The sequence below is a fragment of the Hibiscus syriacus genome, unplaced genomic scaffold (genome assembly GCF_006381635.1).
Source record: "Hibiscus syriacus cultivar Baekdansim isolate YM2019G1 unplaced genomic scaffold, ASM638163v2 tig00110195_pilon, whole genome shotgun sequence".
Classification (NCBI taxonomy): Eukaryota; Viridiplantae; Streptophyta; class Magnoliopsida; order Malvales; family Malvaceae; genus Hibiscus; species Hibiscus syriacus.
In genome coordinates, this window is record NW_024062621.1 from 952120 (window position 1) to 980070 (window position 27951).

Genomic DNA, 27951 nt, shown 5'->3' on the forward strand with positions numbered 1-27951 from the left:
TCAATCAATCAAAAATTTGTTAAGAGTGGATGAATTAACTTTTAGAAAATTTGGTGGAAGTTTGAACAAAAATTAAAACTTTTGGCACAATCGATATAAAATAGTTTAACTTTATCAAACAAAGTTTACATCCACTACCTTAACTTTCCACCACTAAGGATTTATCAATTCATTAACCTGAAATGAACCTTTCGAGGACAATGTTTAATCTTTACAACATTATTTTTTTAAAGACTTAGATAGAAATCTCTTCTTATATTTTACAACGGCTAACATAGAACCAATCTACTTTTTCTAAAGCAAAACTAGAACCTCTCCATTTTACAAGGTTTGATTTGTGTAAACAATGGATATCTCTCTGAGTGGGTATTTTATAAAATTGAGCTCACAAAGAATGAAATGAAAAGATATACAATAAAACCTAATACAATTCTTACAAGAGAAAATGAAAGAATAAAGAATATTTTCTCTTGATCTTTTAGCTTGAAGAGGTGTAATAATCTTCTTGAAGTGTTCTTAAGTTGCTTCTATGGTGAGGAGTAAGTTTGTAACCATTTATAGTCGTTTGGAGATGAATTATAGCCGTTTGGAGACCTTTTCCAGAATTTTAAAAACATTCTGAAGATGAAGTTTCGTAATTTTATCAAAATTTTGAAAATCACTATTCATGAAAAGTACTCATGTATGAAAATTAATTTTATTATTATAATTAATGTCAGATCAAGATCGAGTCAATAAAAACCACTTAATTTGGCTCGTTATCATTCCTAACCATAATATGCTCCTTGCAACACTTAAAATAATAAATTAACAATCACTTATTATCTATAGAAGTCTCAGGTTCGAGCAACTACGTTTGTAGAATATATATTCATTGTCGATGACTAAAAAATATTAAGAACAAACAATATCTTATAATCAATTCACACTATTATAACATAAAAAACATAATATCAATGTGACATGAATATTGGATCAAATCTTCACAAAACAAATTATTAATACATAATTTTTATAATTATATGCATGAATCAAGTCATCTCTGTGATAAAATAATTGTTATTATTTTTTTAGGCTTTGGGTTCAAACATCATGAATGATAGAAGTATTAGCGTTCAATGTCAAATGATTGGATTGCTTTGTACTTATCCCAAATTAATAAAAAATTATATAATTTTATAATAGTTTAAATACTCATAAAAAACTAGAATAAATTACCTATTTAACCACTCAATTATTATTTTGGTCATCTAATTATATATTTTTTAAAATCATCACTAACATTATGTTTTGGTTTTATTTTGGTTATTCGTCATTAAAAAATTAACAGAAGTGTTAAAATTACATTTTTTTTTAAATTTTTTAATGATGATTTGACATTACCTTAAGGTGACACGTCAACATCATAGTTAACTTTTTAATGATATGTGATCAAAATAAAACCAAAACATAATGTTAGTCATGAATGTAAAAAAATAATTGAATAACCAAAATGAAACTAAAATAAAAATTGAGTGACTAAATACAACATTTATGCGAGAAAACTAATTGATTAAGAATGAGGAGAGTGAATGAAAATTCAAATATCCGTACATACAAGAGATGGAGTCCAAAAGGTTGTGGTTTACTAGGACAAAACCAAGACTTAATTTTCCACGAAAAAAAAACAAATCAAGACCCAAACTTTCAACGATGACAACGAGTTCTTTCCTACCCCGTAGTTAGCGTGTGGAAGTTTTAATTTGTTTGGATATTTTGATTTGGTTTTATGTTAGTGTTTGTGGATTTTTTTAAATAAAACATATTAATGTAAGATTAAAAAACGACAGAAATCGATTACAACTGAAAACATTATTTTTCTCCATAATATTTTTAGTTATAATCGAGAATGTTATAAATTTATATAACTTTTTAAGATGAAAAAGATAAGATTGAAAATTTCTTTTAATTAACCTCAAATTAATTTCCGCACATCAGAATCACCCAGTGTTATATTTCTAGTCCAGATAAAATTCATACATATTATAGATAATACCATTCGAACTTTAATCATTTAAAATATATCATCTTTTATTACTGAGACTATTTCTTGAATTCTATTTTTTTAAATACAAATATGCATTTCTATACCCCTCCAATATTATTAATTTTATGGTTCAAACTTTCAACTTAAATTAAAAAAAATAATTAATAACAATTGTTCTTCTAACTCGTAGATCATGACAATCAGTAGGCTAACACAAGATTGGTCACACAATTTTTGTTTGTTCTTGAAGTTGTAATTATTTGGATTTACTCAAAGTTGTCTTGGAATGAAATTAATAATCTCATTATTTCACTTTTATATAAGGTAGGTGTGAGTATGATAATTACATTATTCTTCTTAAAATATTTTTCTTTTAAATGATATTAATATTATTGAAAGAATTTTGTTTATCTTGTCATAACTTTTAATATAACAATTGAAAACTATTATTTAAGATTCAAATACAAGAATACTAATTTCATGTATAAATTCTTTTCACCTCACCTATAAATTATTTGCTGAATAATTTTTATAAATATATTTTCATTAATTCATATTAGATGTGATTAAATCAATTATATCGTAAGTATAATAAAATCTAATTTTTTTTTTTTTTGAATTTACCAATGACCATTCTATGAGTTTTTACTTTGTGGCTAACGTGTAGAAACCTGTAGCTTTGTAGAGAAAAGAATAGTCTTCTCCTGTACGAGTCGTTGCAATTTTTTTCTCAAGCATTTATGATTGATTTTACACTCAAGAAAACCACTAGCCGTTCACATGGGAATGGATAATCTTGAACTTGACATAGAAAAATAAAATATGATAGTTAATATTTATGCAGAACTGACACAATATTTTATACTAAAAAAAGAATTTTGAAAATTTTAAGAATAAAATTATCAAATGATTTAGATGTTTAAAAAAATATTATTCTCTTTAAAAATTATAAATTCAAATAATTACATTTACATCATTAACCATCTCAGTGACCCCTCAGTTCATTCCTACGTTCATATATGAAGTTTTACACAGCAAAACAAGTAGAGTTTATAACTTTTGATATGATATCATTGTATGACCTAGTCAATGGATAAAATTAAAATATTTTATGAGATAATAATATTAAGTATATGAATTTGTTAAAAGCTTTTATAGTTAATGCATTAATGAATTGTTAATATAACTTGAAATTTATATTAGTAAATAATATATCCTAATAAAATTATTTTTTAAATTAAAAAATATTTAAATTATATTGATTATAAATTTAAGTAAAATTTAGTCTTTTGGGTTGTCATTTTGTGGTCAACACTTTGGACGAAAGTGTGAGTTGGACAAAGAATCGTGTGGTTCAGGTTATTAAGTTCTTTTCATCGTATTACTTCTTGTTGCCAAATATATTTTCATGTAGCTTCCTTATAAATTTCATTTGCATTTATTTATAGTGAATTGTTATTAGGTTTAGCGTATTTAATTTGAATACGATAGGTTTTTATTCGATATGATCTTATAAGTATAACTTTTGTTGTTGTTGAAAAATTAAGTGTAGCTCATATTTGAATTTAAGGTGAAAAATACCCAACTCAACTCATGAATAATAGCATAATTAAGCTTTATATATTTACGGATAATTATTATAATACTCCTCTCACCATTTTTTTCCAATCAATTATGTATTTTAACTAATAAAATGAAAATTATACATGTATATATCTGTGTCAAATTGAATGTGATTTTTAACTTTAAAAATCGGATCAGATAGAATTTTTCTAAATTCAAATCAAATCAGATGACGAATGAAAGAGAGTTATATTCACATCCCTTGTCACACTTAAAAAGTGTGTAGATATGGAATTTAGGCCTTAAACAATTGTTGTGTTCATTAAAAAGAGTGAATATGTGAATAGTCATATGAGTGTTTAGATTCTCAATTTTAGAAATAGGAGACCAAGTCTTGATAGCATAAAAATAAATTCAATCATCATTGTTATGACCTAAAATATCGATGAAATAAGAGTATATTTTTTATTAGTAAACTATGGCTCTTATTTTAAATTAATTTACAAATTTTAAAATATTTTATATTAATTCCCAAACTATGACCCATATTTTAAATTAGTCCTTTAACTTTAAGGCATTCTATATCAACCCTCACACTATCATTATCATTCTATTTTGATGCCTATGTTAACGCATTGTTACCTCTATTGGTTTTAAAAATTAATATGTTTTTAAAGGTTGTGGGAATAGAACATGTGACCTAAAAAAGTAGTCCATTTTAAAACAAATTAAACAATCTCCTAAAAGTGAAGTGATTGTATTGTAGGTTTTAATAGTTTGACAACTAAAATGCGAACGTCCTAAAAGTTGGGGACAGTTTATGTAGGTTACCCTAACTTTGAATATCAAGCACTGGTATCTATGCTTGCTACTGACAACCTTGCACCATTAGATTCTCAAGCTGGCAATTGGAGCTTCACATTGTTCTTCCAGCTGCAGATATAGACATAATAATCAAATTAATGTCAGAGGGCGAAAATATATTATCAATAGAAAATAAAAAGAAACTATCTAAAATATATGATAATTTGAAAATTTTTAAGGAACTTCCGTCCCATGGTAAACTGGTTTTCTGAGTGATATAGGTGTTTTACCTCTGGAAGTAATAGTAGAAGAAATCAGCATACAACAATGTCTGGACAAGCCCTGAAATCCAAGCTGAAAAAAAAAAGCAATCATATGAACTTGTTCGAAATAACATATATAACATTAAATATCGCAAATGCACGCACATATATATATATATATATATATATATATATATATATATATATATATATATATATATATATCGATATGAGCATTCCTCATACACCTATGACTGAGACAAAGAGGAAGATAGAGAGAGAGAAGACATACTTATCCAGTGGACAAAATGCTCTTCAGTAAAGTATCGATAAATCCAGTTCAATATGTACAATGCTCTGTATGCACTGCAATGAGAAGGAACAATATTAGTACCTAACCGAGAATTAAACATATAGAAGTTAATGACTTGAAAAGACAAAAAATGCACACATATCATGGTACCTTGGGAAAAGAAAAAAACATGTACCAACTACCATGGTTTTCCTCTCCAAATTCCTTCCAATAACTACAGGGAAAAAGGGGAAAACAAGCCAAAAGAACCAAAGGCTAAAGGGACATGAATTTCGAGATCAACGAAAACTTTGGTCCGACACGATATCAACTTTTCTTGCTAAATTAAAATGGAAGGAGGCAATATTGTAGGGAAATGAAAGCCAGGAAGTAAGGGTACTTCATGCAAGGTGACAAAATTACAGGAAGCCTGCAACTGATTAGGAATATTATAGCATAAGGTGGAAGTTTAAATTTACCCGAGGAGAAACACATATTGTCCGGTCAAGTTGTCAATATTTCTAGTCCGTTGCAACATTACAAGCTGAGGAAGTATGGCGACAGCTTCCAAATACAAGGAAAATGTCCACATGACCTGTTCAACCATTTTTTGTCAGACAAATACTCGACATACGAAAATATAGTCAGAAACAGATGATTTCTTAATGTAAACACATCGATAGTGTACATAGCTTCTAAGACAACCGCAACGAATTTAACGTATAGAATCATGATTGTAATGACTATACGGAAATGGTTGTTATATTCTCCAACAAACAGGAAAAAGGATGTTGATATCTCCTTGAAGGTGAACTTCTCATTTATAAGAAGGGCAAGAATCAGGCAAGGCAGCATTAGGATATAAGGCCGAAATGTATCCTGGTCCTTATCATAAGATCTACGAACTATCTTGTGATATCGCATGTACCATACGATTGAGAAAGAGCTTCCCAGGAATATTAGCTTCATCATTGTGTTATATGGTGAGATGTAACTAGTGAATATGTCCAAGTAACGAGTAGCAAAGACAACAGCATAGAGTTCCTGTGTCTTCAGCGAAATTCCTGCACAAAAAGTATAGGACGACATATTATAGAAAAAAGATTTAGAGTCAGAAAACAGCTCATAAGACATGACAGGTAGTGTGAGACACAATCAAATCTTTCCCTTTAAATCAAATGTTGTGGCATGTCTATGAATGAATACAAGCATATAGGATTCCTACTTTTAGAGTTCCATTACATGCTATATCTTTTCTTCCTATAACAATAATCATGGTTGAATGCTATAAGCATATCTATACATATGCAATTTACGAAGAAAAAGGTCCAAATACTCCATCGGAATGTGGTAGAACCTCCATAAGCATATAGCTACTTAATCTTTGCAAGCTTTTGCTCACTGAATCCTCAATTGATAGCTTCTCTAAATTCTATAACAGCTTCATTTCCAGAAAGTAAATGGTTTTATCCACCCATGAATTCTCCAACCATCGCACCTCACAGTATCATTTTAAAGTGAAGAAAAAATATCCAACAAGGTAGTTGTGCAAATGTAAACAATCAACTTGATCAAGCAAATAAAACTTTAGGTAGCATTGCTGCCTCAAATCAGCTTGTAATAGGGTGAGAAGAAAACACTATATCAGCTGTGGTTATAGTTTAAGGCCCTCATCATATACCGACAATCATTTTCGTCTCAAAACATAGGCCAGCAAGACATAAAGCCACTTACTTAAATTTCCCACAAAGTGTAATTAGCATATCGATTTCGATAAAACTTCCAACGCGTGATAAACACTCATTAGAAACTTCAAACCCTTAGAGATTTATTTTTACAAATTGAAAGAAAACCAAAATCAGCAAACCCCTTGAACTCAACAGTGTAACTAAATCCAACAACAAAGTAAATTTCAAATTAAAATATATTCTTCTAAACTTCAAATGAACATATAAATTCAAATTAGCAGAAATAAACTTAGAAAATACAAGATTTTAAATTCCAGGCATACGAAAAATGCCGCATTTTTAGCAAGCTATAGTTCATCATTTTACATGACTACGATTTCGGTATTCAATGAAATGTTAAACAATTCAGAGAACAGAATAAATTAACAAAAACCCACAAACAATTTAACTAAATATTGATTCTTTTCATCTTATGCAGTAAATTACTGGAAAAAAGTAGAAAATAAAATGAATTGAACCCATATAAATAAAGTAAATATTAGGAAAATGAACGTACCAGCACAAGATTTGATTGTGTGGATCTTGAGAAGCAAAACAAGAACACTAAGTAAATGGGTCATGTCCCCTGCTAATCTGAATATATTCATCTTCACCTGTCTTTCTACCCAATATTTCTCAAAATATGAAATGAAATAAAACAAAATGTAATTTGATTGTTTTCCCTTCTTTTTTCAGTGTGCTAATCAACCGGAAAAGTTTATTTCTGGGAGGAAAAAAAAGGATCTCGGATTGATCCAAAAGATTATTTACTCATTCGGAATCCCTCTCTTTTTCCCCGTGAAACTATTTACTCTTTTCTAGAAGGCAGGAAAATGAGGGGGAAAAAAGGAAGGTCAAATCCTGTCATTACTCACTATACTGTTTATAAGTTTTTAACTTAGTGTACTTTAATTGGTTCAATTTCATTTTTTTAATAGTACGTTGTGATTACACTGTTATATTTATTCATAGTTTTTCTCGGTCATTGATAATGCACACATGTTGCAAATACAGTTATTCGAAGTTGACATCTCTGAGAAGAAAAATACTCCTTTTAACTACAAAGATTGTTTGATGGATTCCAATTTCAAATCTTATATTTTTAAGTTTTAAAATTTCAGTTCTGATTTAAACAATAAAGAGACTAAATTGTAAGGATCCAAAATGATTAAATTGAGAAACAAAAATATTGATAACTTACACATAATATAAAAACTAATAAACTAATAATAAACTACAATGAAAAATATAAAATTAAAAAGTACATGAAAAAATACTAAGTGAAAGAGGTGTTAATTTTCTTTAGAGATTTCGAATTCGAGTAATTGTATCTGCAAGGTGTGTTCGCTATCAATGATTAAAAAAGATTTTAAATAAATATTACATTTTAATTACTCATACTATTAAAAAAATACATAAAAATACTAAATTAAAGAATATAGACTAAATACAAAACTTACTTGTAGTACGTGGACTAAAAGAGAATTTTACCAAAACAATTATGTATCTATCAAATGGGCCTTTGTTTGGGTTTTGAATGTATAATAGAGAGGAGTAATTTCAGGATGGGGCCTTTTGAGCCTCACACTAGATAAGTTAACTAAAGTTGGGGTTAATTACACATTAGGTATCTTAGTTTTCAAATTGGTACCAAAAAAGATATTGTTAGTTTGAAACTTCCTTCTATCTACTGGTTAATTACATTAGTTTTTTTTTTATAGAATTATTGGTATTTGATTTATTGATCAATTAATTTAGATCGAAATAAAAAATCTTTCTAATCCTTAAAATTATTGATATCTAACTCATTGTACCATATTATATATTGTGATAATGTGGTACAATCTGAAAGCATTATGTCATCAAAAGGACTAAAATCAAATTTAAGGACCAAATTTCAAAAAATTGTCAAATTCAAATACTAACTCTGAAAAAAAGGTACTAAATTAAATTGCATTACGAAGTTCAGGGGCAAAAAAATACATTAACCTTGAAATTTTCGTATATTATATTTTAATTATATTTTAGTGATCTTAACAGTTATCAGGTAACATGTTATACCAAACTGAAACTCTACATGTTTGATACCCAACACCTTGAATTACTATCAATGTGGAGAGAACCATCAGTCCCAGCAATGAGCGATGTTCATTGTTTCAGAACAATGCCGGCATCCGGTCCAAGGAGTTATCTGGCAAGAATCGTAATCGCCGTAGACTTGGGGGGCTTACGTATAATACAACTTCAACAATCGGTCACCCGATGAGCCATCATCCCGACCTCTCGTGTTGTTAACCAGTGCGTCTACTTGATGTGTCAGATTTATGCAACCTCTGATGTCCAACGTTCCCTTGACGGGATTGCAGAACAGATCGTGAAGAAGGCTTATGCAGCTTATAGTACTCGATTTGCATTTCCATCAGAAGAAAACGGAACGTCGTCGATGTTCTATTATTCTTTTAATGCAGGTGAGTTCAGAGGGACTAATTAGTGTATTGGTGTCAAATAAGTACCCTGTATCAAGTACTCATCCGTAAAACCGAGTGCCATGGGAGCTAACCTCTGTGTTCTTTCAACAGAGGATCAATAACCGAGTGCCATGGGAGCTAACCTCTGTGTTCTTTCAACAGAGGATCAATAACCGAGTGCCATGGGAGCTAACCTCTGTGTTCTTTCAACAGAGGATCAATACCTGTAGCTGAAGACGGACCTTGCGAAAGTCGATTGAAAAGTGACTCTGTGGCTGGTCGCGAAACGACATCCTCCGTGGTAAAACACATACACAGCACCGAGGGTGCACTTGGACAACTGATGGCTTGTGTGTTCATTTGGCAATAACCACCAGGCTCATACCTATGAGAAGTCGAACCGGGTATATGATTTCAACTCTGATCCTTGCGGTTCTGTTCATATCACGGTCGGTGATGGCGGCAACGGAGAGAAAATGGTGATAACACATGCCGACGAGCTACCGTCAAAGACTCCGAATAAATTTACGGGTGGATTTTGTGCGTTTAACTTCACATCAGGTTTAGCACCTGGTAAATTCTGCTGGGACATGCAGCCTGATTATGCTGCAGATATTTAATTTAGGTTCTTATGGATAAAATTGAATGATTTTATTCAAAGCTAAGAAAGAAGGCTCAAACTTCTAACAAAACGCCTCTTCCCATCATGGTTTAAAAGTTCCATACTGGGTGGAAAATAAATGATATAACAAGTAAGAGCATGGTGAACGTTGAGCTTGTGGTGACTATGCCATCTAATGAAGCTTTAGATTCTTCTGTTGTTGGAAATGGAGGGGTCAGTCCATGGTTATTTATCCCAGCACCGCCATCTCCGCTAGTGATCGGGGCACTTGTCGTGGTCGTCGTTGGTACGTTCGGGTTGTTCCGTGACCCCGACCCCAGTGTAGCAATCCCTCCGGCCGACCTAGAAATTTCATGACTCCAAGCTGTTAAAATCACAAAAGAGCAGAGACAAGAACTACAGATGATTATAGAGCAACATATTAAGCAACATGTTGAGTAATAGGCATAATGACAAAAAATATCTCTAACATTGATTAAATAGTCGTTTTAGTCCTATTTTTTTAAGTATTTTGCCTCTTAATGTTTTATGTTAGGTAAAAAGATTCTGATTGGAAATAGTTACTCAACAAACTCTCAATGCTCTAAAATAAAGTTTTTTTCTCTAAAATGAAACGTTATGAGCTAAAATACTAAAAACAATAATGATTAAACTAATTATTTAGTCAAACGATAATGATTTTTTGTTCCTAAAATAAAAATATTAAGATCAAAATACTTCAAAACCAAAAATTCATGTACATTACACCTGACCAATATTAACAACATTAACCCAATGCACCCAAAGGTAACTCCATTACTTGAATGGATAGATTAAGCGAGAGTAGTCGCACTCTTTAAAAGTTTTAAATTTTTATATAATTTAAGTATTTTTTAATTTTTTTATAATCTAATTTTGTATGTCTGAAAATTTATAATTTTACACCCTTCAATTTCTAATATATTTTCTAGAAATTTATAGTCCATCATAAAATTTTGTATTAGCCATTGATTACTAGTTACTGTAATCAAAGGCCATATTGCTTATGAAGATTTGATTCAACTTTGTTATATTATTACTATTTACCAGTACTAGTGACTGTAATCGAAAGAATGCGTGAAACTCAAGAAATTAGACCAAATTCCTTCTAAAGCCACCCATTAATAAACAAAAGCAAAAAGAACAAGGAAATGGAACAATGTTTCTTTCTTTTCATAATTCAAGAGAAAAAAGAAACACATACCTTTGAGAAGATGGGTACATACAAGATCCATAACCTACAAAAAAAACCAACGAAATAAGAAAAAAAATGAAAAAAAAAAAACAAACTTGAAGGGTTTCTAAAGAACAAACTGGGGTCAGTTTTAGCAACAGTGCCGGTGCCGGCAAAGTCACATGAACCAGGAGCCATTGCTCGACGTTGATAATAGCTATTGAAAGCATAAGAAGCATGAGCCTGGATGGTATTCGGAAGAAAACAAAGCCCATCGGACTGTATAGGGTTGCAGTCGGCACCGAAGCTGCATACATAGTCGAGTGCAGTTTGCAGAGCCTGGTTACTCGCATCACTCCGAGCCACGCACCAGCTCTGCGCTCGAGCAAAAGAGAAGGCGTTTATCAGCAATGAGAGGAAGAAGAACAATGCTGGTTTTGAGATCGGTGCTGCCATGGAAGAGAGTTAAGTTGGTAAAGCAAGAGAGAAGATAAAAGAAAAAGAGTATGGATTGATAAAAGAGAGGGAATGGGGAAGAGATCTTTGTTTTCTTTTTGTTTTGCAGCTTTTTCTTTTGTATTTATATATGTTTTGGTCGGGATTGGCGAAGGAAAGAGAAAATATAATGTGATATTCGTCGAATAAGTATTGGATTCTCGTTGGTTTTGCTTTGAATGGTACATTATAATTGGATCTCTTGGATTATGTAGAACTGGATTCTCTAACGCAATGAATCTTCGGGAAAAATTAACGTGGGCGTATCTGGAAGTATTTAAAAAAATACACGTATATTAGGATGAATTTAGAGTGTACGTCTAATATTGAAATATACTATTAACGTGATACATTGATGTATATTACTAATTAAATTGACTTTATTAAATAAATATTAAAAAATATATAATGATTTATTCATAATTAATCTTTTATTATTATTTAATTTAAATTTAATAAGAATATAATTAATTTATGTTTTTATTAAAATTATAATTATTTTAGGATTTTTTATTTTTTTATGATTGGAACACTTAATTTATATAAGTTTACATATTCATCCCAATAACAACCATCGAACTAACCGTCGGCGATATAATTCATCGCCGAGTTATGTAATGCCATGCCCACTAGGCTCTTCCCAAGATCATGTAGATTTTTTCACAGCTTCATTTTAGTTTATTCAGTTGCTTAAGAAATTATTGGTAATTTTCAATTTATATGTAATTGGATCTTATGTTTTTTGATCAATATTACATGTTTATAAATTCATCTTATACAAAGACACAATATTCAGCTCCTCTCATTGGAATTAGTTTCAAAAGTGATTTTGTGCATTCACTACCAATAATGGCAGAACCTGACGGTTTAGGCAATTTGAAGTCATTGTTTACATATAAAGAATTAACCGATGCTACGAATATTTTTTTAGACAGTAATCTTTTGGGTGAATGTGAATTTGGGGTTGTTTATAAAGGTTGTTTACAAGATGGAAGATGAGTGGTTGTAAAGCAACTAAAAATCGGTGGGGACTAGGTGAACAAGAATTTAAATCTACGGTCGAAAAACATGATCTTCCGGCGATGAATAAAATCGTCGATGGTTGATTATGATGATTATTGTTGTGATGAATATGCAAATTTATATAAATGAAGTGTTCCAATCATAAACAAATAAAAATTCTTGAAATAATTATAATTTTTAATAAAAATATAATTTAATTATATTCATATTAAAATTTAAACTAAATAATAATAAAGGATTAATTATGGTTATATCATTATATTTTTTTTCATATTTATGTAATAAGGACAATTTAGTTAATGGTATGTATCGATGTGTCATATTAGTAGTGTATTTCGGTGTACAACGTGCATTATAAAATTTTCCTATATTAACAATATATTTATTTATTTATAAATATATACACATAAAATTTTAAGATAAATACAATTAATACATAAATAATTAATCAAATCAAATTCAAAATTTTGAAATTGTCCCCCCAAAATAACGTCATCTTAAACATTAAGCTTTAGGGTGTATATCACTAAACTTCTAAACGGTTAATTTTAAAACACCGAACTTTTCAACCATTACGAACAGTGAGTCGTTGTCCTTCACCGATTGTCATTCGCGACAAAATCAATATTAAAACGTTCATATTTCACTTCTCTTAATTCTCATAGAATTAATTTTTTTATCTCAAAACACATTTAAAAATTGACAAAATTAAATATAACAAATCCATCATTCTTTAGAGTTTGCGGCTATTTCGGATTTGAAGGATTTTAGGTGTTTATTTCGAAAATTCAAATAGTGAATATTATTTCATAAACACAAATACTATACCTCAAAACTAACTTCGATGAAACGACTATTAAAGAAGATTAAAGTATTAGTATGCCAAATTTTTAGATAAATTTGATTGATTCTTATTCTCATTGATTTTGCTATGAGTGGTACATTATAATTGGAGCTACTAGATTCTCTCGTGCAATGAATTTTCATGAGAAATTAACACTTCTTGTGGTAATTTTTGACTTGTGAATTTAAGATTTAGAGATTAAGATCGTTAATAAAAATTTATTTGATTCATTGTAAATTATTTAATAGAAAATAATTTATGTAAAGAATCATATTCTAAAATTATTTTATGATATTGTATAAATACTTTTTTACTAATCGATAAATTTTCTAATAAGTATTTATTATATATATCGAATACGGAAAGAACAAGAACTAATTGATTCAATGTCCATGTCAAATCATAATGATCCATTAGTTTTATAGGTTCCTATAAGTTCCTATCCAATTGTTTTGGTTTTTGTTCATTGGGTCTTAGAGTCTAGTTTGTAAGTATCTTTCGGCCTATTTTGCATTTAGTTATTTATTGATATAATGACAAAATTACCCCTTAAAGTTTATATAAATAATTACTTTACCCCTATTCTTTTTTCGAGAATATTTTAGTCCCAATGTTTTAATTTTTGATAAAACAGACCATATTGAATAAAAACGTTAATTGATTAACTGTCAACACATATTGTTGATGTGATATTTTCATATGTGTTCAATTACTGACATGATACATGTTACATAATCTATTTTAGCGTAAATTTGTTATTTTTATATCTTTTTATGATCGTAAGATGAGTACAAATAAATGACTGAGATTATTTCTTTATTTTCTTTTTTCAGTAAATATCTTTTCATTTATTACTGTCAGTTTCAATCGACTCATCAAACGATCCTAAAAGGATATAAAATTAAAACATTATATGTGGTAGGAACATATCCCGCCTCATATATACATATACACATGATGATTAATCTATCAGTACAAACTTAGGGCTTATTTAATAATTTATTAAAAAATTAATTTATTTAAATACTTCTTAAAAATTAAAAGAAAATTTAGTGTATATATATTTAAAAATAGGGTAAAGTATAGTAATGGTCAATGAACATTTCTGAAGTTTGCATTTAGGTCCCTCAACTTTTAAAACTTACAATACAGTCCCCCAACATTTAATCCACTTGCAATATGGTCCCGCACCTATGAAAATTAGGGTAAATTATATAAATGGTCGCTGAATTTTTCAGGCACTTCAATTTAGGTCCCCTAACTTTTTAAAACTTACAAAACATTCCTCAATTTCATTCTAAACCCCAAATTCCAAAGTAATTTAATTTCATTCTAAACCCTAAATTCCAAAATAATTCAATTACATTCTAAAACCCAAATTCTAAAATATTTCAATTTAAGGAGGAATATACTAGATTATCTTTAAGAACGTGATAGCGTTTTGATTTTTTTACTTTTGTGAAGAAAAAAATACACTCCCTCCTCGTAAATGTAAATTTAGTGACCTTCAATAATTTAAATATAAAAAATGATTATGGAAGAAATTGAATAAAAAACACAATCTCTCAATGAAAAAATTAAGAATCAAAATCCCCAATTGACATCCTTATAATTTTTATTTATTTCAATTATAATTTAGTTTTTTAATAGTTTGATGTGATTATAAGATATTATTTATTCAAAATTTTTAATTTATTAATAATATAGATATACCCTACAAACACGATTGTTTGAATTTAAAACTTTTAAAGAAAATAACATTTTTTACCTATGAAACCACTTAACGAGTTATAATATAATTTTGTTAAGTGTATTAGAAAATTAAAAAATAGATCATGCTAGAACTAAAAGAATATGTGACCATGAAATATAAAGTTTACGTACCTTACGAAATGGCACAAGCCCCATCTCTTTTGAGTTGATTGTTATCATCAACTTAGGGTATATTATATTAAATTATTAATTTTTTTATTTTATTTTTGAAGTAGTCAACTTCAGTGTTTATTTTTTTATTGTGTTTTTATGATTTTATTAAATAATTTTTCTACAAAAAATTATTCGATGTAATAAGTAAATAAATATTTAATTATAATGGTAATATTTATATTTTAATTATAATAGAAATAATATAAAATAAATATATTTATACATCATTACTATAATTAACATAACTCATATAAAATTTTGACTCTGCTATTTATGTAGTCTTAATATTTATATGAAAGATATAAATATATTAACACGTATGATTAGATATAAAAACATACACAAATAATTAGAAATATATTTATTTTTAAATAAATGAATTATTATCATATATTCTTACTATTGAAAAATTTGCATGTCTTTAAATTAATATTAAAAAATTATCATATGTTTTTAAATATAAAAGTAAATTAATTAATAATTTAGTGACATTGGCGTCGTTTATAAAAAAAAGACAGAAATTGAAGTATTTTAGAATTTGGGTTTTATAATGTAATTGAATTATTTTGGAATTTAGGTTTTAAAATGAAATTGAATTACTTTGGAATTTGTGGTTTAGAATGAAATTGAGGATTGTTTTTTAAGTTTTAAAAGTTGGGGGACCTAAATTCAAGTACCTAAAAAGTTTAGTGACCATTTATATAATTTACCCTAATTTTCATAGATGTGGGACCATATTGCAAACAGATTAAATGTTGGGGTACTGTATTGCAAGTTTTAAAAGTTAGGGGACCTAAATGCAATCTTTAGAAATGTTCAATGACCATTACTATACTTTACCCTTAAAAATAATTGAAAGTAATTAGTTACATGTTTTAGCGAGATGGTACATTAATCTTTTAAATAATATTTATATTCAAATATTGATATTATTCATAAAATAGAATTGATTAGAAGGATTATTCTTATAATAAACTTTTGTCGTACATAGTGGTGGATCTATTGTTTATTTAGGGTGGACTGGACACACGTTTACCTTAAAATTCAGATTTTTCTTCAGTTATTTCTCATTTTAAAGATTGTACTCACCTAAATTTTTATTTATGCACATTTTGTATACAGGGCCAGCCCTGGGCCAGGGCAGGAGGGGCACCCGCCTAGGGCCCACAATTTTTTTTCTTTAGTATAATATTTTTTTCTGATAATAAATTAAAAGATTATAAAATAAAATAGAGTAATTTATGCATTTAATACCTATACTATCTGTTTCGATCTGTTTTAGTACCTAATTTTTTAATTTTTTTTCAAAAATCATATCTAACCTTTAGTTTTAATTTTATTTTAGTACATGTCGTTAAAAACTTAACGTGTTTAGTACATAACTATCAGTTTTGATTTGTTTTAGTACCTAAAATTTAAAATAAAAAATAAAACTTAATGTTAAATTTTGAATAGATACTAAAATGAAATAAAAAAAAACTAAAGTTTTTAATGTCATGTATTAAGATGAAACAAAAACTAAACTTTGCATATGATTTTGAAAAAAATTAAAAGCTTACGTATTAAAACAAATCAAAACTGGTAATTTAGGTACTAAATACATAATTTACTCAATAAAATAATGGGGCTCATGAATTTATTAAGGTGTCAATTATCTTTATTGAATTTTATATTAACGTTAATAAAATATTCTTTCATAAAATTCTAATTTAATATTTCTTTCTCAAAATTAAAAAAAAAATCAATTGAATTCTTTAATTTTGGTATTTCCAAATTCCCACTATCAATTCACCAAATCTCTTTCCAGATTTTTCATATCAATGAAAAAATTTATTAACATTATTTTTTTAAAACTTAATGAGAGGAAAAAATTTAAGTATAATTAGTATGTTTTTTTCTCTTTCATGTTTCACGATTCATCTGAAAATTATTATTCTCATTTTTTAATTTATCATATTTGTATCACACGTAAAGTCACAATTGTTTGTTATCAATTATGGTGCTTGAATATATTGAAGATTGTTCTTAAAATTCTAAGTAGATCATGTTTTCAATTCTTTCTTTTAATTTTATATTTTCAAATTCTAGAAAATATCATTCTTTCATTTTCAAATGCTATGTAATGTATTGAAAAAAATATGTTGGAAATCATTGATGTTGATATTATCATCAATGGTTTTGCATTAAAATATTCGAATGTAATATTTTTTTATAAGTATTTGTATTCTTAAATATATTTTTTGACATCTTTTATATTGTAATGCATTACTATTTTTTTAATTTTAAAAAATCTAATAAAATATTTATATTAGATATTTTTTATTTTTTTATATCAGGGGCCTATTTTTTTAATTTTCGCCTGGAGCCTAAAAATTGTCAGAACCGACCCTACTTGTATACAATATTTATGATGTTAATATATATGCGTCCACCCGCAAAAATATTTCTATATCCGTCACTAGTCATACATGTATAGATTAATCAATTAATGAAATCGATTATTGGTGATTTATTTTTTATTAGTATATGGTGATTACAAAAAATATATATTTAGAATTTTCTTAGTCAATTAACAATAAATGCACACACAATCCGCAACTGTTCGAATCTGAAATTTTTAGAGAAAATAACATTTATCATTAAAATCGGTTAATAGGTTCGAGTTTCGATGATTTATAAAAAAAATAAAGATTAAAAATTAATTAGAATAAAAAGGGAAATGAAATTCAAATGAAAAAAAAGAAACTCGTGGCCTAGGCGGTCAACATGCAACCCCTTTTAAAACGGCCGATCACATACTGATATTAGACATTTCCTTTTATCTGTTTGGTAGCGTTGGCAAATTATTCTTGGACAAATATTAGGCATGAACTTGTATTTGGGTAAATTACAAGCTTGATCACATTGTTTCGATTTTATTTACGTTTGACCATCGAAATTCAAAAAAAAAAATCGATCACTTATGTTATTAATTTATTATAATTTATCACTAAATCGTCGTCTCTCGTTACCCAATTGATTTGGCTGGTTAAAGAATGGTTAATTTCCAATTTGATCCTTGAATTGTAGACAGTTTCAATTTAAACTTTATAATTACATTTTTTTGGTTTCATTTTTCTTATTTCACTTCAACAATAGATTCCAAAAAAAATCTATTTTCTGAACTATGTCATGTGGTTTTTTAGTTAATGAACTTTCACATATTATAAAACGGTCATTAAAATTTTCAAATGATTATGAAATGGTCATTAAAATTTATCATATTATTACAAAATAGTTATTAAACTTACTAAACTATTACAAAACGATCCTTAAACTTATCAAAATTTATTACTATTTTATAATATTTTGATATAATTCCATGATCAATAGTGTATTTTATCCAAATTATAACTACGATCATAATAAAAATAGGATAAACTACACATTTAGTACCTAAACTATTACTTTTGTTTTGTTTTGATACCCAAACTTTAATTTTTTAAAATCATACCTAACGTTTAGTTTAAGTTTCAATTTAGTAACCCATATTAAAAATTTAAAAAAATTGCTAACATGGTATTTATTTTATTTTTCAATAATGATGGGATGTTACTTTATGGTGACACATCAATATCAACATTAAGTTTTTAATTGTGGGGTACCAATTATTGAAATCTAAACTAAACGTTAGGTATAATTTAAAAAAATTAAAGTTTAAGTACTAAAGCGGAATAAAACTGATAGTTTAAATACTAAACGTGTAGTTTACCCTAATATATATTTGGGCCGGCTTGCCCAGTTAGATTCCACTTACATTCGCTTCTGCATGCGGCAAAACATAGAAATATAAAATAGCTTCAAAATATTATATGTATATATTAAAAAGAAAACCAGAGTTCACAAGTCAACTGCTATTGAGAAAATTCTAATTCAAAATACCATCAGAATTCAGAAGAAAAAAGGGTGAATTGATGGAGATTGTAATTGTTGTCTCATGTGCTTTTCTCGTCATAGCTTTGATGAAGTTCCTTTATGATTACTTGTGGATACCTCTCCGTATACAGCAAGTGCTGAATTCACAGGGAATCAATGGACCTCCTTACAGATTCATCCATGGAAACAACAAAGAAGTTAGTAAAATGAGAATGGAAACAATGAGCAAAGCTATGGGGTTGAGCCATGATATATTTCCCAAAGTGCAGCCACATCTCTACTCCTGGATCAACAAATATGGTAAGATCTATGCACGTTTTTCACTATAATTTCTGGAAAAAATTTCTTTACTGGTATAATGCAAAAATTCACCTTTTTTTCTATAATTTGATAAAATTCACCTTTATTTTTTTTCGCGTGATTAGGGAAGAATTTTCTTTACTGGAACGGTGTTCGACCCCAACTAGTGATTACAGAAGCTGAACTCGTCAAAGAGGTAATGAAAAACAATGAAAACAGTTTTCCAAAAAGGAAGCCTACCATTTATGGTAAGAAGCTCCTTGGGAATGGTCTTGTTTTAATCCAAGGGGAAAAGTGGGTGAAGCGTCGAAAGCTGGCTAATCACGCTTTCCATGGGGAAAGCTTAAAGGTAAAGCGTCCCAGATTAAGCCATTCAATATTTTTACAAACAGATCAAGCATATTTGTTGGCTAAATTTATATTGTTCGGGCAGAACATGACTCCGGCAATAATTTCCAGCGTCGAAACTATGCTCGAAAAGTGGGAAGGTGGAGAAGGAAGAGAGATCGAAGTATTCCGTGAATTTAGATTGTTAACTTCGGAAGTGATATCAAGAACAGCTTTCGGAAGCAGTTACTTGGAAGGAGAGAGATTTTCGACATGTTGAACAAGTTGTCGATACTCCTGACCCGAAATCTGTTTAAGACTAGCATTCCTTTCATCAAGTATGTTCTCTCTCAGCTTAATTTCCGACACTTTATTATCATAGGACGAAAACAGATTATCGATATAAAAAACAATTGAATTATATGAGAAATTATAATTTTCAGGGGACGATCACCCTGTCAGTCCCCTTGACCCATCTCTGGCTGACTTTTCTTGCAGCAAATTCTGGAAAACTGCTGATTTGCTCGAGTCGGAAAAGCTAGCGAAGGGATACGAGATTGCGTGATGGAGATCGTTAAGAGTAGAGAAAACAGAGTTGTAAATGGAGAAGTCGAAGGCTTCGGAAATGATTTCTTCGGGTTGCTATTGAATGCCTATCATGGTTTGGATGACAGAAACAGGCTTTCATTAGAAGATTTGGTAGATGAGTGCAAAACATTCTACTTTGCTGGACAGGAAACTGTTAATTCCTTGCTTGGATGGACAGTCTTCCTTTTAGCAATCTATGGAGATTGGCAAGAAAAAGCAAGAAGAGAGGTTATTGACATATTTGGCGACCAAAATCCCCGTTCTGAAGGCATCGTCAAACTCAAAACTGTAAGCATCGAGTTGAATCGAGTTAAAAAAATTATTTTGTATGCTAATGTTATCTTTTAATTTTACAAACAGATGACGATAATCATTAACGAAACTCTAAGATTGTATGGTCAACCAAATGGCATGATGAGAAGAATTGAAAAACAAGTTCAGTGGGGAAGCTAGTCTTGCCTGCTGATATAGACCTTCAGATTGTAAGTATTACATCTCACCATGATCCTCAACTATGGGGAGACGACGTTCATCTTTTTAAACCGGAGAGATTTGCTGAAGGGATCGCTGAAGCTACGAAATACAATGCGACCGCGTTTTTCCCTTTTGGATTGGGACCTCGATCTTGTGTCGGTATGGCATTCGCAATGACGGAGACGAAGATTGCTATCTCCATGATTCTACAACGTTACACCATTACCCTCTCCCCTGCCTATGTCCACTCACCCGTTGCTTCTCTCACCCTTCAGCCACAACATGGAATTCAAGTAATACTTCACTCACTGCATAATGATGGTTTAAAGTATGCAAATCCTAAGAACCCGAGTGATATCCACCAAATTAAATAGTCTATTGCTTGCATTTGCAACATATTATGTCATTCTTGTGTATGTGATTTCATGTATTGGCTAAAATTTGACAAATGTTATTGTAAAATATTTTTATCTCTAAAAAAGAGCAATAGTAATTTTATCTCTAAATTTCAACAATGTACTTGTATTTTTTTTTTTAAATCTAGAATACTTAATGAAATCAAATTTCTCTTCAAATCTAGTACGTGATTCACATTACAAGTAATGGCTAAAGAAACCTATAATCATAGTCCAATCAAATCACTTATATATTAAAATGCCCGCTTGTTCCTTGTTCCGATCAATGTGGATTCTTTGTATTTCACTTAAAAGGAAAAATTTAATAATTTATATAACTAGATTGTGCAATAAACTAAACCATGAGCTTATGCTGATATGCTAACACTCCTCAACACAAACTTCTATTTTGTTTGTAGCGAAGCTGACGACAAAAGCTTTCGAACTTGTTGCCGTCCAAGTCTTTTATGAATAGATTTGTCATTTGGTCTTTTGTCTTAACATGTTCCAGCTTAATTTCTAATAGAACGGTAATTCACCTCCACATGTTTAGTTCTAGTATGAACAACTGGAATCTTGGCCAAATGTATTAAAACAAGTTGTATTTCTCTCCTTCTCTTTCAGTCTTCTAGGCGACATCCAACCATAGATTTAAGTACGCTTACGTATCTAACATTTAATTTATTATTATTGATAGTTTGACGTGACAAATTTTATGTTAATCTAATTTATATCAGTTTGATTACTGTTCTACCGCAAACTCATACCATGTTATAAAGATGGTATAATTTCTTTTGGATGCCAAAAAATTTATTATTAATATTCCTCTTTGCACATAGTTCCCAAACATAAAGATACCAAACACTCTATTTGTCGTTTATAATCCGCAATTGGAAAAAGATATTACATAGTTATCGTTAATTGTCATTGTGGAATAATACCGTCTGAATAAATTATGATAATTATTATAAATGATTAAAAAAACCCAGTAATCTTACATTAAATCACCATATTTGCTGAGGAAATCACAATACAAATGCTAAATGATCTGGATTCAGTGTTGAGAGAAGAAAAATGAGTGCGTTATTGATGGAGCTTGTAATTCTTGTCCCTTGTTCTTTCTTCTTCATTGCTTTACTGAAGTTCCTTCATGATTACTTGTGGAGGCCTCTCCGTATACAGCACATACTGAATTCACAGGGAATCAAAGGTCCTCCTTACAAATTCATCCATGGAAACGACAAAGAAGTTACCAAAATGAGGATGGAAGCAATGAGCAAACCTATGGGGTTGAGCCATGATATATTTCCCAAAGTGCAGCCACAAATGTACTCTTGGATCAACCAATATGGTAAGTTTGATGCAAGTTTTTCACTGTAATTTCTACTTTTTACTGAGAAAAGATTGACCCTTTTGTTTGTTTACATGATTAGGGAAGAATTATCTTTCTTGGAAAGGTATTCAAGCTGAACTGGTGATTTCAGAACCCGAACTAGTCAAAGAGGTTATGCGAAATAGCGAAAAAGCTTTCCCGAAAGTGAAGCCACCGATTTTCGTTCACAGGCTGGGGAAGGTCTTGTGTTTATGGAAGGGGAAAATGGGTGAAGCAGAGGAAGTTGTCGAATTACACGTTTCATGGAGAAAGCTTAAAGGTAAAGCCTCAAAGTATATGATGTAGGCTAAATCTTATGTTGTTGCTTACATGTTGGAGGATTGTTTGTGCAGAACATGACTCCAGCAGTCATTGCTAGCGTTGAAACAATGCTAGAAAAGTGGAAAGGCCAAGTAGGAAAAGAGATTGAAGTGTTCCAAGAATTTAGATTATTGACTTCCGAAGTGATATCGAGAACAGCTTTCGGTAGCAGTTACTTGGAAGGGGAGAAGATTTTCGCCATGTTGAACGAGTTGTCGATGATCGCCGGTCGAAATATTTCAAGACTAGCATTCCTTTCGTCAAGTATGTTCCCAATTAAGTTTTACCTATACTCAGGCCTTTTCTCCTGTATATGTAACTGATCTTAGTTTGCTTTTACAGCAAGTTTTGGAAATCTGCTGATTGGTTGGAGTCTGAAAAACTTGCAAAACAAATACAAGATTGTGTGATGAAGATTGTTAAGAACAGAGAAGACAAAGTGGTGAATGGAGAAGCCGACAGCTTTGGCAACAATTTTCTCGGATTACTCATAAATGCGTACCATGATTCGGACGAGGGAAACAACCTTTCGATGGAAGACTTGGTAGATGAGTGCAAAACATTCTACTTTGCTGGACAAGAAACTGTTAACTCTTTGCTCGCTTGGACAGTCTTGCTTTTAGCAATACATAAAGATTGGCAAGAAAAAGAAAGAAGAGAGGTTATTGACATATTTGGCAACCAAAATCCGCATCCCGAAGGCATCACCAAACTTAAAATAGTAAGAAAACGATTCGAATATACCACTTAAAATTAGTGTATGCTACCATGTCTCACTTGTTTATGTTCTGCAAACAGATGACCATGATCATTAACGAAACTCTAAGATTGTATGGTCTACCGAATGGCTTAGTACGACGAGTTGGAAGAGAAGTTCGGTTAGGAAAGCTAGTCTTGCCTACTAATATAAATGTTCTGTTTCCAAATATTGCACTTCACCATGACCCTCATTTGTGGGGAGATGATGTTCATCTGTTTAAACCGGAGAGATTTGCAGAAGGGATTGCCAAAGCTACTAATTACAATGCTGTTGCCTTCAGTCCGTTTGGATTGGGACCTCGGTCTTGTGTGGGATGACCTTCGCAACCATGGAAACAAAGATTGCTCTCTCGATGATTCTACAACGCTACACCGTAACCCTTTCCTCTGCATATGTCCATTCACCAATGCCTATGATCACCCTTCTACCGCAACACGGAATTCAAATAATACTCAAGTCGCTGCATAACGATGATTAAAGTACCGGGCAGCTAATGACTTGAGGTTTAGGAATGTATGTCTCTTGTATTGTTGATAAAACATGAAATAAATAAAAGAATTAATCGGTTCCGGTTGCAATTTCCGATAGGCGACTTTCAGGTGCCATTTTTGGGATAGTTGGGATTTCTACGACTTTTTTCTCCTCTATCCTTTTTCCCAGTGATTGCAACAACGGAAACATACATACATAAACACACATACATTTATGGCAACTTACGTAATATGAAAAGAAAACTCGTTATCACTCTAGATAAAAACATTCTACATGTAATATGAAAAGTAAAACATTTGACAAATTTCGTTTACTTTAATAGAAAAAGTTAAGACACGTGAAGGATAATATTCAATATGTTAGGCTTAATAGCCAGTGATGTTTTCGGGTTTATAATCGAGCATCGATACTCCTCATGAAATCATAATCCAAATACTAATCTGAATCCATTGTTAAGAGAAAGAGTGCCTTGATGGAGCTTGTAATTCTTGTCCCGTGTTCGTTCTTCCTCGTAGCTTTAATCAAGTTCCTTTATGATTATCTGTGGATACCTCTCCGCATACAGCATATGCTGAATTCACTGGGAATCAAAGGACCTCCTTACAGATTCATCCATGGAAACAAAAAAGAAGTCGCCGAAATGAGACGAGAAGCATTAAGCAAACCTCTGAGATTGACTCATGATCTATTTCCCAAAGTGCAGCCTCATATGTACTCCTGGATCCCGTGTCCTGTCAGCAGTGCATGTTTTCACTATAATTTCTAACTTGTTGCTCAAGTAAAGGCGGACCCTTCTGTTTTTTATGTGATTAGGGAAGAACTATCTTTGTTGGGACGGTGTTTGACCTGAACTTGTATTTCAGATCCCGAATTAATGAGATAAGTTATTAAAAATACTGAAAAATGGGAAAAGGAAGCCTACTTTTTTCCAAAGCAAGCTCTTTGGGAATGGGTTTGTGTTCATACAAGAAACTGTTTGTGCAGAACATGACTCCTGCAGTCATTGCTAGCTTTGAAACAATGCTAGGAAAGTGGAAAGGCCAAGAAGGAAAAGAGATCGAAGTGTCTCGAGAATTCAAGTTATTGACTTCGGAAGTGATATCGAGAACAGCTTTTGGTAGCAGTCACTTGGAAGGGGAGAAAATTTTCGCCTTGTTGGACAAGTTGTCAATAATTATGATCCGAAATATTTTCAAGACCAGAATTCCTTTCATCAAGTATGTTCCCTCTAATTTAATTCATCCCGGAGTTTTTTGCGTACAAAAAATCTAGTATGTTGATCTCGTTTTTGACGTATACATAGCTAACCTTGGTTTGCTTTTGCAGCAAGTTATGGAAACCTGCAGATTTGCTAGAGTCAGAAGCACTTGGAAAAGAAATACAAGATTGTGTGTTGAAGATTGTTAAGAAAGAGAAGACAGTTGTTAATGGAGACTCCGATAGCTTCAGCAATGATTTTCTAGGACTACTCGTAAATGCCTATAATGATTCGGACGAGAAAAACAGTATTTCATTGCAAGAGTTGGTTGCTGAGTGCAAAACATTCTACCTTGGTGGACAAGATACTGTTACAGTCTTTCTTTTAGCAATCCATGGAGATTGGCAGGAGAAAGCTAGAAGAGAGGTGATCGACCTATTAGGTAACCGGAATCCACATACTGGAAGGCATCACCAAGCTCAAAACTGTAAGCAAACTTTCTAACCATTTCGAATTCGAAGAATGAAAGCAACACGGTGTTACAGTCGTTATTTTCCGGTTTCAACACAATATTACAGTCGTTATTGAATAACATCCATCACGTCTGCAATAGAATAAATCTTTGGTGCATGCAGCCATGAGTACATGAAATTATGTGATGTATCCTACTATATTCCTATTTTGCCACCAGATGACCATGATCATTAATGAAACTCTAAGATTGTACGGTCCAGCAAATGGCATCCTGAGAAAAGTTGGAACAGAAGTTCAGTTGGGAAAGCTAGTCTTCCCGGCTAATATCGATCTTCTGCCTCTAAATATCGCAGTTCACCATGACCCTCAACTATGGGGAGACGACATGCATCTCTTTAAACCAGAGAGATTTGCAGAAGGCATTGTGAAGGCTACCAAACACAACACCGGTGCATTTTCCCCCTTCGGATTGGGACCGATCTTGTGTCGGTATGGCCTTCGCAACCACGGAAACGAAGATTGCTCTCTCCATGATTCTACAACAGTACGCCTTCACCCTCTCCCCTGCCTTTGTCCACTCACCGATGTCCGTTATCGCGCTCCAACCACAACATGGAATTCAAATAATAATCGAATTGAGCTTCATTAACGAGGCTTGAAGTACACGGCAGATAAGAACTAGCTTGAATTCTCAACATATTGCAGGGTTCGGATAATGTCAGGATCATCGAATTTTCAAGGCGGTATAATAAATGTGCTGACACTTTTAGCAAAGAAAGAAGTAGATAGATATAGTTTACTTGTGGAACGTTGTTGTTGTTGGTGTACTATGCTTATCGTTAATTTGAATAAAATTCCATCGAATTACCAAAAGTAAATAACAACCGAGTTTGTCAGTATTGTCGGCTAGACCTGATAAATTTAATCTGAATTCGATTATCTAAATTAAATTATTTAATCTGAGAATTAAAATAGATCCGAACACGAAGGTTCTTATTATTTAAACACGTTTCTATAGTGGTAGTAATAATAATAATATTGTTCCTAATTTCTTAAAATTTCAGAAATTTAGGTGTTAATGGTTAAAGATTATACCTCTAGCCTCGGTGACCTCAAGGCGGCAAAGTGAGGCTGATGACGAGCGGCGCGTATGATGTCAAGAGAGAAATAGATCAAATATTTAGGGTTTCAGAAAAAAAATATAATGACAAAATTAACTCTTAACGATTGCCCAGATGATTATTTGATTTTTTTTGGGGGAAAATTTAGGCTTATTAATTTTATTTTTAATTAAAATAACTTTTGTTAGTCAACACATATTATTGACTTATCATTTTCATATATGTTTATTGTTGATGTAGCATGTACTATTATCACCAGAGTAATGATATGATATGTGTCACATCATTTAAAATAATAATGTAATATATGTCACGTCATCATTGAATCATATGTGAAAATGTTATATCAATAACATGTGTTAATCGTTAGTTAGTTAATAATTTTCATTCAATAAGTGTTATTTTAACTAAAATTTGAAACACTCCGAATTAAAATATTTTAAAAAAGAATAAGAACTAAAATAATTATTTGTATAAGCGTTAGGGTAAAATACGTGATTGATCACTTTCGTTTAAGTTTTGTATACTTTTCCTTATTGAATTTTAAAAACATAATATTTGGTCACTTTCGTTTTTATTGATTAAAATGATAAAATTGTTACTTTTGAATCTTTAGTAGGAAAAAAAAAACTTAGCCAAACATTAGTTATCATTTGTATAGTTTACCATTTTTAATTTTATATATTCATTGTGTCACATTAACAATCCGTTAAAGGACTAACAACTTAATCTTCAGTAATCAAATTTTATTTAAATAAAAACGAAAATGACCGAAGATTATGTTTATTGAATTCAATGAAAAAATGTACAAAATTTAAATGAAACTCATTATTTTTCTCAAATTTTGCTGGTTTATTTATATTTTAAGATCTTTTTAGTTTTAAAATGAAATTTTAACTTTTAAACTTTTGGGTTTAATTACTCTTTAAGACTTTTCAATTTTATAATTAGTAAAATTAAATCATAATT

General features: G+C 30.5%; 3 protein-coding genes and 2 pseudogenes across 3 annotated transcripts; 3 read left to right on the forward strand and 2 right to left on the reverse strand.

Moving 5' to 3' along the window:
• Window positions 1-4396: 4396 nt before the first annotated feature.
• LOC120218006 (ER lumen protein-retaining receptor-like) lies at window positions 4397-7462 on the reverse strand. The gene is made up of 6 exons (XM_039215015.1): window positions 7193-7462; window positions 5882-6012; window positions 5428-5543; window positions 4949-5022; window positions 4684-4747; window positions 4397-4522 (listed from the first exon to the last, which is right to left on the reverse strand). The coding sequence occupies exons 1-6, from the start codon at window positions 7281-7283 to the stop codon at window positions 4486-4488; spliced, it is 513 nt and encodes a 170-aa protein (XP_039070946.1). The 5' UTR covers window positions 7284-7462; the 3' UTR covers window positions 4397-4485.
• Window positions 7463-9854: 2392 nt separating this feature from the next.
• LOC120218064 (PLASMODESMATA CALLOSE-BINDING PROTEIN 1-like) lies at window positions 9855-11486 on the reverse strand. Its single transcript, XM_039215054.1, has 3 exons — window positions 11098-11486; window positions 10988-11021; window positions 9855-10107 (listed from the first exon to the last, which is right to left on the reverse strand). The coding sequence occupies exons 1-3, from the start codon at window positions 11411-11413 to the stop codon at window positions 9855-9857; spliced, it is 603 nt and encodes a 200-aa protein (XP_039070985.1). The 5' UTR covers window positions 11414-11486.
• A 7693-nt stretch (window positions 11487-19179) lies between these two features.
• On the forward strand, window positions 19180-21294 carry LOC120218216 (annotated as a pseudogene).
• A 1024-nt stretch (window positions 21295-22318) lies between these two features.
• On the forward strand, window positions 22319-24195 carry LOC120218065 (annotated as a pseudogene).
• An 897-nt stretch (window positions 24196-25092) lies between these two features.
• On the forward strand, window positions 25093-26510 carry LOC120218066 (cytochrome P450 CYP749A22-like). Its single transcript, XM_039215055.1, has 3 exons — window positions 25093-25406; window positions 25516-25813; window positions 26079-26510. The coding sequence occupies exons 1-3, from the start codon at window positions 25093-25095 to the stop codon at window positions 26508-26510; spliced, it is 1044 nt and encodes a 347-aa protein (XP_039070986.1).
• The last annotated feature ends 1441 nt before the right edge of the window (window positions 26511-27951 follow it).